Raw genomic sequence first — 12,050 nt, 5'->3', positions numbered from 1 at the left:
TTTCACGTCCCTGATAATGCGCAGTGTGCTGGAGGTGCCATCCTCCTTCGGTGGAGTGCCCATTTCCCTTTCGCACGCTTCACACATTTCTACATCTCTCCTTGCGCTGAGTGTGAAATCAGAGGTTAAGTCTTGTAAGAGCTTGCAGGTTCTGCTCAGGGTCCTTCTAACCTGAGTAAGGCTCTATTAACTGTGGGAGCTCGCATCTGATTACAAGACAGAGACCTCAGGAGGTAAACTTCAGGGTTAAAACCACTGGTCTGTCAAGGGAATTAGTTCTCATTTAACCAATGGAGGAAAATGAATGCTTATTCTGTCTAGATGTGGACCCCTGAATTGAATTTTCACTTTTGTCATTAATATTGTCTCACTTGTTCTATCAAAGCTTATTTTCTCCTCTAAAAAGAGTTCAAGTAGGTAGCCAACATTTTTAATTTCCAGTATTTTTTAATGAAAGGTTTTTTAATTCTAGTAAAAAGGGGAGCAATGGCGTAAAATAAATAACCTTTTCTTTTAAAAAGTGAACAGTACAGCCCTTATACTATGGAAATAATGCATATACTAGGTAGATTATTATTGTCACCAAATCTGAATGGGTGTGCATGTATGGAGGTAGAAATCAATCCTCCTCTTAGTGAAACAGAAAACAAAACGCTTGCTGACCTGGGCAGCGATAACTTCTCCTGGGGCAGTAAGAACTCAGTTTGCTGAAACTGTCAGGGTGGAAGTTTTGAAAATTTCTAGATTAGTCAGCATACATTTTTAAAAAATAGGCCTTAAAAAATTTAGATCGCTTTGCGTTGTATCACATGTATCTTTTTTTCCCCCATTATTTTCAGAAATGTTAAGTGATAATAATGGCAGACCATATTCTAGGATATTTTATTTCTTATCTTGATACCAGTTTCTAATGGAATCAGAGGAATATCAGTTACCAGTGAGAAAAAAATGCTTTCATGTCTTATATCAGGTGGTTAAAATAAATGACCAGGAGTACTGCTGGGTATATCTGAAAAGGTTGTATTTCTTCCCATTAACAGGACTAATTTATACCTGTCATTTCAAACTTTGAAAATCAAGATCAAAACTATAAACACAAAAATATTTCAGTCATCTCTGAATTACTTCATTACAAAACTGTTGGAAAAATCATTAAGAGTTTAACAGTTTTTTACTAGCATTTAAGTGAGTTTTAAATACTTAATTGTTACCCCTATGACATTGTTAGGGGTTGAATAATGTAGATCATGTTTTAAAATGTATGGGCTTGCATATTCTTTCAATTAAAAGGTGCTTATTTAAATACATAAACTGCACTTTCCTTATTACATTAAATCTTGTTTAGAATACTTCTTTTCCTTTACTAATTATGAAGAAATGTGGAACATACGGAGGAGTTGGATAAATAGAAGACTTTTTGTTTGCTTTTCTACCTTCATAGAAAGGGCTGTTGAACTTTTTTTAAGTGAGATGTACCAAGAGTGTTGTGTGGTGGTGTGCAAATTAGGCATGTCTGCCTTTCCCTACCTTTCCCTTGACTGGGTATCACTGTTCTCTGAATTCCAGATCTACAATGGTTAAACACTGAAGGTCCTATTTCTCTTCACAAAGACCTTTGTGGAAAAGTTGTGGTGTTGGATTTCTTTACTTACTGCTGCATCAATTGCTTGCACCTGCTGCCTGATCTCCACGCGTTAGAGCACCAGCACTCTGATAAAGGTAAAAGTGCTTTGGCTTGCTTGGAATAGAATTTCCTGGCAGTGTTGCAGGCGGAGTAGCTGAGTCACTTTGTTGCTCGTTACTAAACAGCTGGCAAAATTTCAGGGGTGCCTAAAAATGTCTTCTAATCTTTTAAGTAGCCTAAAAAAGGTGACTGTGTATATTCGCATCACACTTTTAAATGGGGTTAAATAAGGTATCTGTTGTGCCTGTATAATTAAAGGAACAGGATATGTGCTTAAAGCCCAAATCTGATAAATAAGGCTGTTTGCAAAAAGCTATGCAAGGATGTAAGATGCAGGCTCAAAGTTAATATAGGTGTGTAACCCTCTACACCTGACTTAGGAACCAGCATCTGAGAAGAATATAGTAAAGGTGGTAGAGTGGATATAGTTAAGATTACTTGTTTTTTTTCCATTCTAAATGAAATAACAAAATATGTAAGCTTGGGTTAGAATTTTTTTTTTTTTCGTGTTGGCATCACGTTATACATTATATACCATTAGTAGCCCTGTATTCTGGAGAGGGAATTAAGGTCTTTAAAGTCACATCTGAGATGAAATCTGTCTCTCTGAGTGAATAAAAATTCAGAGTAATTACTCTTTAGAATGCAGTCTCTTGTCATCATGATGACTTGTCAGAGATAAGCTGTGGTCTTACTCAGAATGTATCAGCTGCTCACTTATCTTGGATATTTTAATAGGCTGAACAGTGAGACGAAGAACAGTGTTACTTTCAGCCCTAAAAATATTGTATTAAATATAGTGTATATGTATGTAGTAAATAACATTATCTTGTACTGTTTAAGTCTCTGATTCTTCCTGACTGTTTTTAATTTTGGCAGCATTTATTTTCATGTGTTACCTTCTTTCACGAGAAAAAGAAATTACAATGCCTTTGAAATTTCAAGTTCTTTAAGTAGTTCACTTGAATATTGTAGGTTTACATAGCCCTTTACAGAAGAATCGAATAAACTGGTTTTTCTACTTCAGAAAGCTTAACTGTTTGCTTTGGAGAAACTTGATACCTGATACAGCATTTCAGATATAAGGAAAAACTGTCATGGCATTTTTATGGGAGCGAGGCAGTTTAAAGTGGAAGGTGATTAGCAAATGATAAATGGACTGCTCTGGATGTCAGGCATGCTGGGCAGAAGGTCCAGATTAAGGTTTCAGAAGATTATATTGATCATATGATGAATAATATCTTTAAATTATAAAGATTTTGTAGTGTAGTGTATTGTGTTAATACAGCTGTCCTATCCTTAACCTGTTTTTTAAGATCAAGCTGTTTAGTCAGTTGATAACAAAATATTCATGTTAACAACCTCTCCCACAAGCTTTCTCTTTAAAGTGTTTGAACATCTCTGTAGAAGAGGCTGCAGCACTCTGAACTGAACTGGAGGTCCACTTAAAGACACATTTATTTGTTTGACTTGTATTAAACTTCCTGTCATAGAGTTATTACCTTGGTGAAGTAGGTTGCCGATAGGTGATTAATTCTTTTTGCCTTTGAGCTAACCTAGTAAGTTCTTTTTGGATTGAGCTACCCTGTTCCTACAGGAACTGGAGTAAAAAAAAAAGATAACTTGGGATGAAAGTGGAGGTAAAAGGAAAGAAGAGCAGGTGTGTGCAACATTAATCTTGAATTTAATCCATTGGGAAACAGAGGATAGCAGTTGGAGTCAGGAAGAGATTAAGGTGCTTGATGGTTCAAACAAAAAGAAAAATGCGTTGGTTTTTTTTCACTACAGATCTCCCTTTTGGTTGTTTTCAGCTGTTTTCATGTTTTGATTGTCAGCCTTTTCAGAATTATTTAATCTTTCTTTGCTGTGCTGAGTGTGTAAATTTTAGCATTTCAGTAATGTGTATAAATATATCAAGGCAGTAAGGGTTGTGGGGTTTTAAGCCATAGAAAAATACTTCAGTAGATGGCCTTATATCAACGTGCATTACTTCTTCACCAAAGGCAAACATGGTTTACTAATCACTGGGAGAAAGGAGGGGAGAGTTTTTGACTTGAGAAACTTGAGAAAGTTGGAAGAATAAAACTAAAATAGAAAGGATGTCAGGCATATAAAAAAATGCTTTAAGAATGTCTAGATACATCAATGCAGGTATCTTGGTATTCAGCTTTGTTCTGGAGTTTCATTCTGGTTTGATCTGCTCTTTTCTTTGGTTACTGGAAGTCTCTTCACATTTGTTTGGGTTAGTTCCGAGATCTGTCACCTCGTGATTGCAAAAAATTGGTTTTGGTGCAAAAGAGGAGTGACATGATTTGTTTTGGCAGCAGCAAGTCAGATTAAATATACAGTGAAACTGCAGCTTTACTAAACTTTAGATTTGTAAACATAGCATTTATTTACACGTTTTGTGTATATATTTGCCATGATATAGAAATGGAAGAGGGTGCTGACCTAGCAGGCAATATTAGTCAGAATGAAAACAAGCGTCTTACTCTGACAAAGCATCTATCTCATATGCATTTGGATCTTCAATCTGTTGGTTTAGTATTTGAAGGAATGCTGCCTATGTTTTTCTGCATGACAAGAACAAACCTCAATATTGATACAATGTCTTTGTACATCGTGTACGTACATTTTTGACGCTGTGATCACTTTTGGGTTTACGTGGTTGAAATGCCCTCTTACGTGGAGTATGTTGAAACTTCAGCAGTGTAATCATCAGGCATGAGAAGTCTGATCACAAGAAGCTGTAGTTTTAGGATGATTCTAAACCATTATATGTGTCGTTGAACACAAGCATGTAGTTCTGTTGTCTGGAACTTCAGGAGATCTGTTTCGAAATGAAGACTGCTTTCCATAGGATTCAGTGTCACCTAGCATCTTTATCTGATACGTTCTCGCTGCTATCTTCAGTGGTACTATTTCTGTGTTTCAAGTGGCATTCAGAAAGTTATTTTAAACCCCCGTGCATATTCAGTTCATGTTATCAGCAGTACAGAAATGACTTCTATAAGAGGGAGTACTTTTTAATATTCAGAAATAGCTTGGCGTAAGTCCAGTGTGGTGCTGTTATAATCCTTCAAATAAAGTGTTCTAAATGGTGTGCATATGCTTATAACAGCATAGCATCTGCCAGTTTCCACAAGACTTTTCTTCATGAGAGGATGTTATAACTTATTTGTGCTGTTCAGGTGTTTGGTATAGACTTGTCTTTCTAGCTTGAACGGTATGTTTGAAAGACAAATACAAGTGCTGCTGCTGATCCTATTGAAGTTAAAGTATTTGACCTGCTGTTTGGAGTTCAGCAGTTAATGATACTACAACTTCAGCTGCGCTTATAGGATTGATAAGGGCTGTATCAGTTACGGTGATTTTTTTTTTTTTTAATTCTGTACGTGTGAAATTGTTATATTCAACTAAATCTATTATTGTGCAGCACTTTACTCTTTCCTGTTGTCACGTTGAACATGATATTCTCCATTAGCACTGTTTTATGGTTGAGGAGAAGGGCTAAAAGAGAAAAATAGTTTTGCGTTTCTCTTAACTGAATAAAAAGCCAATTTGAGATTAAATTAGGATTTTTTAGAAGGAAACAAACTTGTCTGAGCTCAAATAACACAATTATTTAAGGCCTGAAATAATTGCCTTTCTTACGTTTCTACCACAAAACTAGAGTTGAGGGTAGATGTCCGGCCATCCAGGTTTCACCTCTGCCGTAAAGGCAGGGGAAAAGCATAAAAGTAAATACTACATTCCATTCCAAACCATTTCCTTGGATGCAGTTGTTACTTTATGGGTCCTGGTTCAGGCCCTTTCTGATCACAGGGCTGGTTTCTATGTTCTTGCAATGGCAAACTCCACTGGCTGTAACTGCAGGGCTTTTGGAGGACTGTTTTACAAAAGCATTTCGATTTTACATACTTGCCTGAAGTTTTACAAATAGTGAAGCCCTTTAATGGTTTCAGTAGTGAATGACAAATAACAGTAATGATCTGCTGTGTAAATTTCCAGTTTGAAAGGCATTGTTGTGTGACACGTGACAGTTAATGCTAGATGAACTAAAATGTATAAGTGAGTGAGTTATGGAAAAAAGTACACTTTTTGTGGATTAGAAATTAAAATGCTAGAACGCTAAACAAATAAAGGCGAAAGATGCATTATGCAAGCAGCAAAAAGTTATTTTGTGTGTGGCATTCCTTCTCAGAGAGCTAATTCTGGGTTTTGATAATTGCAGTTGCAACTGGAAGAGTGAAGAGAGAAAAACTAGGAGGAAGAGGAGTACTGTTCTAGCAACCATGAGAAGCTAGAAAATGAGAAATAAATTTGTTAGCAAGGTGACTGAAAATATTTAGGTTATGTTCTGATTAGATTTGTGATAAACTGATGAAGTCTTTTCCTGTTGTAACAAATGTTTATATTTGAATAAGAAAAAAATTACCTTCTAAAAATTAAGTATCAGCTACTACAAGTAACTGAAACAGTTCATGCTCTCGAGTCTTCTTAACGCTTTGCTGAGAAAACATTTATTTAAAAAATTGTCTTTTCCAGATGAGTGTCCTTCCAGGAGGGCTATTTCCGTTGGCTGTTGTTTAGGATAAAGCATGACAATATTGGAGTAAGCACCGAATAACAGAACTTGCCTACTTAGAGAAGCACATTGCACATCTGCCTTTATCCTTTGTAACTAAATTGTATCCTGCTTATCTAAATTTAATAGCTGTTCAGCCAAACCTGTTTTGTCTATAGTAGCACAATACGTTTTCAGTCGCTGTGAGTGTTTGTATGGGCACAAGTTAGTCTGATTTAAGAATATTATGAAGTTCTTCTAGGATCTACACTTGTATTTCAGAATATAAGCATCATTAGAATTGGATTAGATTGGATAATGGCTGTTCTTCCTCCATGCCACCCTGTACAGACTCCAAGTCTTCTTTGCTTTTTGGTATTGCTTGTATTACTGAAAAAGTACGGTACTATAAGGAGCTGCCTATAGACATTGGTGACTGTGGGAAGGAAGGAAACACCACAGATATTTGAATGCTGCTGATAAAAGGGTTTAAAAATGCTAAATGGTTTTTAAATATCTGATTGGGGAAAAAAAAAAAAGTACTACTTTGTTATCAAACTAATTTCTAATACTGTGGTAAAAGTAACTCAAGTTGGGTGCCAACTGTAAGGATATTTTCCTTTCCCGTTTAATTTTACTCCTTTCCTCAAAATAACACAAAAGATCACATGAAAATTTAAAGCATTTACTTGGACAAAGAAGTAGAAAGATCCAAATTGTTATTTGTGGTTATAAAATGCTTGTGCTATCCAGAAACAAGTGATTTTTGGATGAGTGGTAAGATTAATGTCTAAGGATTTCCATTAGATTAACAGCTCTGGTTTAAAATTATTGTATTACACCTCCCTACGATTGCATAATTACTGTTATTGCCTTCCTTACTTCAGTTAGTATTGGCAGGTTACTTTGACTACAAGATTATGCTTATGGCTAATAGTATTCTTTAAGTACAAAGTGAGCTGAAGAATGGTAGTGATGTCATGTGCACAGTTTGCTTCATTTGGTGGAAGTTACGCCAGTAAAACGTAATTTAAAGCCCTGAAAATGCTGTAGTCTTTTTTTTTTTTTTTTTTTCCCCTTTTTTTGCTCCTAGAAAGTACTGACGAGTGGCTTGACTGAAGGAAGGCTCTTCATTCTTTTTCTGTTGGGTAGGAAGGGAGAGTGGAAAATTTGGGGCTGCTTACATAGTTGTCTGCTTGGGGTGGAAGTACATTTATTTCTTATCACAAGGGAAAAGGAGCTGAAGTCTGAGCCATAGATTTTTATTTCTGTGTTTGAATTTTGTAAAACTGAGAAAATAAGCAAACAATTCAAGGAAGCTCGTAATTGCATGCTTTTGATGGGTCTTGGAGTGGATACTATGTATGCAGTGTATATAAGCAGAATTATGTTACTTTATGCTTATGTGACACCTTCATACTAGGATTTCAAGTGCATTTATCCCTGCTGTGGGAAAACCTAAACTCTTCCTTGTCTTTATTAATCAAATACAGAAATTAAGTTAAACATTTTAAGGGGAGGGGCAAAAATCAGTTATTTAATCCTCCTCCTGTCCCCTTTTTGCTCTTTTTTTTTTTAAGGAAAAGGGTTCAAGCCTGCCTGGTTTGTAACAAGTGCTATTTGTCATGTTATCATAGTTGTTATCATTTTTGTTTTGTGTTGTCATTTTTATTTTTATTTAAATATAGAATATTGTATTGATTTCGGAAGCCTATACATTATTTTTTTACTGTTAATCTAGAGTTAGATATGACAAGGTAACTCTGGACTTCCAGAGTTCAGTATTACAGTTGATTCCTAGTTAACTGTGGAAAAGAATTCCTTTTCTAAAACACCGTAGTTGTGTATAGGAATCAAAAGACAAAGAGATATCATAAACAACTGAAAAATACCCAGAGTATCAGTTGAACTGCTACAACTTACCCATAATTATTTTGAAAGTATTTTCTACCTTAGTATGTAGAGGTTCGGGAACTAAGACTAATTTATGACGTATTAAATGTCAACCAGCTGGGGAAGTAATGGTCCTAAAGTTCAGTAATTTTCCTGAAATGTTATTTCTGAGTTTCAGTATTTTGTATTCATAGCTATCTATATTCCTACTGAGATGTAATTGCTTCTTGTTTGTTCCAACCCTCTTTCGTTGTGGAAAGCAGTCACATTGTGAGATAAGTGTGCTTCTCTTTTACTTTTCTTTTTTTTTTATTCGAACACAAATATATTTCAATGCACGACTTTATTTTTCCTTTCAGATGGTCTTATTATTGTTGGTGTCCATTCAGCGAAATTCCCAAACGAAAAGGTTCTGGATAACATTAAAAGTGCAATTCTGAGGTATAATATTGTCCACCCTGTAGTAAATGATGCAGATGCAACACTGTGGCATGAGCTAGAAGTGTCCTGCTGGCCCACGCTGGTCATTCTCGGGCCTCGCGGAAATATGCTGTTTTCACTCGTTGGAGAGGGACACAGAGAGAAGTTGTTTTTATTTACTTCCATAACACTGAAATTCTACAAGGAGAGAGGACAAATCAAAGATAACAACATTGGAATAAAGCTGTACAGAGACTCCCTCCCGCCTTCTCCTCTGCTGTTTCCTGGCAAAGTGACTGTAGATAATTCAGGAGAAAGGCTGGTAATAGCAGACACTGGACATCACAGGATTTTGGTTACTCGAAAAAATGGACAAATTTTACACACTATTGGAGGTAAGGGTATATAAATTTATTATAAGGGTTTTAGTTTAGCAGTGTGATATGTTTGCTGGGCCTACTAGGCTGATTCTTTCAAGTCTTTTGGGGACCTGAAAATGAAATTGCCTTAGCAGGTATGTAAAGGCCTGTCTTCTGACCAAAATTGAGGTGTAACATTAATTGTTTTCAATTGTTACATTTGTTACAAAGTTTATATTGGTAACATTTCAGCTTTAAAAAACCTAATCTCTCTTAACTGTTTTTGTAAAGTTACTATCTGCTTTACAGTGCAAGTCAAGAAAATTTGCACACTCGTTATATGCTCTACTGTTTCATAAATGAAGCATTCAGACTTGTTCTTTTATTTTTTTTAATCTGTTACTGTGGTCAAAAGTTACATCTTAATGCAGCAAGTACATAGCTGTTAGGAGAGTTCATCTATGAGCCACCATAATAGACAGATTTAGGAAGTGGTTGAATCCCCAGGTCATTGAAAAGTGATTCATTTATGTCTCTGAATCAGGACCTGTGTGCTAATGGGTCCCATATTACTTAGTCTGGTAATGACTAATGCCTGTCCCATGGCAGGATCCTACAAACCTCATAAAAGTGCCAGTGGCACTGCTGTTTAAAGAAAGGAAGAACATCTCTTGCTATTTGACATAGCAGCACATTGGATAGACAGACTAATTATCCAAGTTAACCTGATAGAGGCATTAGTCTTAATACCCTTCTCCCATGGGAAGTACAAACAGGATTTCTTATGACAAAAGGGAGAGAATGTGGTTCCTGTTTGATACATGAGATTAGGTCTCTGCTGACAAGCTACCCTTCAGTGTTCTGGGATAGTCAGTAAACAGCAATTTGGAGGGCAGTGTCCTAACCTCTGAACAGGTACCCCTCCTTCCTTGGCCCTCTGTGCTATTCCCTTCCCTGGGGGTGTGCACCGTGGTGCTTACAAGGGGAGCTACTGGAACCTGACACACCAGCACCTCAGCCCTTCCTGTCTGTTAAGGTCGAAATTGTCTTCTGACAGTAGGTTGTAAAAGTTTGTGTGTTTCAGTGACTCAGTTAAATGATTCAGTGAGCAGAAAATAATGTAATGAAGTTGATAATACAGTAATAAATGTGGGCATGCACAAAGGTTGACATTGCTACATTTGCATCATAAATCATGATGCCCACATAACTCTTATCTAAATGTCTTCTGCTGACACACACTGCTAATGCACTTTAAATGTTACTCCCTCTGAAATTCGATGCTTACTTTCATACTGTTATATTCGGGTCATGTTCCTATTTCTTGATTGTTCTGTGCAGAAGAATGTCCCTCCATCATTCTTGTCGTTCTTTTGTGTAATTAGTTCCATGTAATCTTTTTCCTTATTATTATTATTATTATTATTAATGAGAAAATGCTGCTAATCAGATATTAGTTTCATTTGTGATTACACCAAAATATAAGCCATTGGAATGGATTTGACTTTTGTACATTAGAATTTTTCCTGCTGGCTTGCTTTGATGTAGTTGGGAATAAAAAACAATGTAGTTTTTTCTATTTCTGTCTTCTGTTGTTGCTGTTGTCCTTTAGTGCAAGGGAACAGGAACAATTCAGATGCCTGTTATTAAGACTTCTTTTTGGAAGATGAGCTTAAAGAAGCAGAGAACTTGTGGAGAATGAGTTCAAAAGTTAATAGCATGAGTCTATTGCAATTACATAGCACAGTGACTGAAATGAGACTCCACAAAATATTAATAACGTCAACTGTACAAGGTGCTCTGAAAGCAGCTCTTAGAATATGTAATTCTCCTACAGGTTTAAATGTATGCACTTTACTTTCAAGTTGGTTGTTTTTCCCTAAAATTACTTTTGAGTTTGCTTTGTTTCATTTGTAGGTCCAAACAGTGGAAGGAGAGATGGAAGATTTTCAGAGGCAGCTTTCAATTCGCCACAAGGGATTGCTATAAAAAATAATGTTATTTATGTAGCTGATACAGAAAATCACCTAATTAGAAAGGTAAATTTTCCGTAAGGAAATCTAAAATTTAATCTCTTATACCTTACTCTACTTACACAGGTGAAAATTTACACCAAATTAATTATTCTTCAGATGCCCTCAACATCAGGAAGGAAATTTGGCCCAATATCTTATAAATAAATGCTGTTGTGCAGTTTGGTTTTTAAAGGGCTACATATACTTTTGTGCTTGTTTTCAAGTGAAGGTGGTGTTCACTACTCGTTCTAGCATAACAGATTTTTTTTTTCCCTAGTGTCTCTTACTTTCCTGTTACGAGTAACGTCTATTCTTAGTACTGGAAGCAAAAATTGTTTTTGTTTCACTTCCAGTAGTATCAGATTCTTATCTAAAGTTATTGTACTGCTATCGTTTGGTGACTATCTAAACTGCTGTTAGCTGTTTGGGTCTCCAAAGTGCAGGTAACTGCTTTTCTATCAGGATTGGTTTTGGATTGAATGCTTGCAAGGTTTTAGCACGTAGTAATGTTACTCTTTATATATATTGTCATTGGATCTTACATTTGGTTAGGTCAAATTTAGAATAATTGGAAGTTAAGTTTGTTGAAGCAGTGTATTACCTTATTATTAAAAGTATTTTATGTGTCTCAGAAGATCTTTTACTCAGATCCTCACCCATATGTCTGATTCGTGATCAGAGGAGGTACTTCCTTACTCGGTTTGGGGTGCCTTTGTACTGTTAAGGGGGTTCATTCTGTGTTTCAGTTCAAAGCACTAGTCCACAAGCTCCCTGCACTGTGTTCACTGAGGTGGGCTACCAGGTTTTATTCTGGAGAGGACCAAGGCTTCCTGTTGGTAAAGAGACATTGTTACTAAAAATGAGTAGTTTGCTCCAGGATCCTCATCGTACTAATATTCATCACTGTAGCCTGGTGACCACAGGCAGTTAAGCATTGCAGGTAGCAAAGGCAGCACAGAAGCATCTGAAGATCTGAATCATACTGTGTCAGCGTTTTTCATGATAATTAGCTGTTTCATCTAAATGTGCCATGAGGGTATCCAAGAATTAAAGTAATACCCAGCTACAGGGCGTGCTTTCAAATGTTTGTGCAGGCCATGGGCCATGCAAAA

General features: G+C 36.2%; 1 protein-coding gene across 1 annotated transcript in view; it reads left to right on the top strand.

Annotated features, from left to right (window-relative positions):
* The window catches only part of NHLRC2 (NHL repeat containing 2), a 29,145-nt gene that overhangs the window by 678 nt on the left and 16,417 nt on the right, over positions 1-12,050 (top strand). Inside the window, exons 2-4 of the mRNA XM_086466700.1 lie at positions 1,567-1,719; positions 8,504-8,959; positions 10,841-10,962. Of these exons, the coding sequence (XP_086322826.1) occupies positions 1,567-1,719; positions 8,504-8,959; positions 10,841-10,962 (731 nt within the window). The remainder of the gene's footprint in view (positions 1-1,566; positions 1,720-8,503; positions 8,960-10,840; positions 10,963-12,050) is intronic.

This window comes from Leptosomus discolor, chromosome 6, assembly GCF_034619465.1.
Source record: "Leptosomus discolor isolate bLepDis1 chromosome 6, bLepDis1.hap2, whole genome shotgun sequence".
Taxonomy (NCBI): domain Eukaryota; kingdom Metazoa; phylum Chordata; class Aves; order Leptosomiformes; family Leptosomidae; genus Leptosomus; species Leptosomus discolor.
This window is presented reverse-complemented; position numbering and strand designations above follow the sequence as displayed.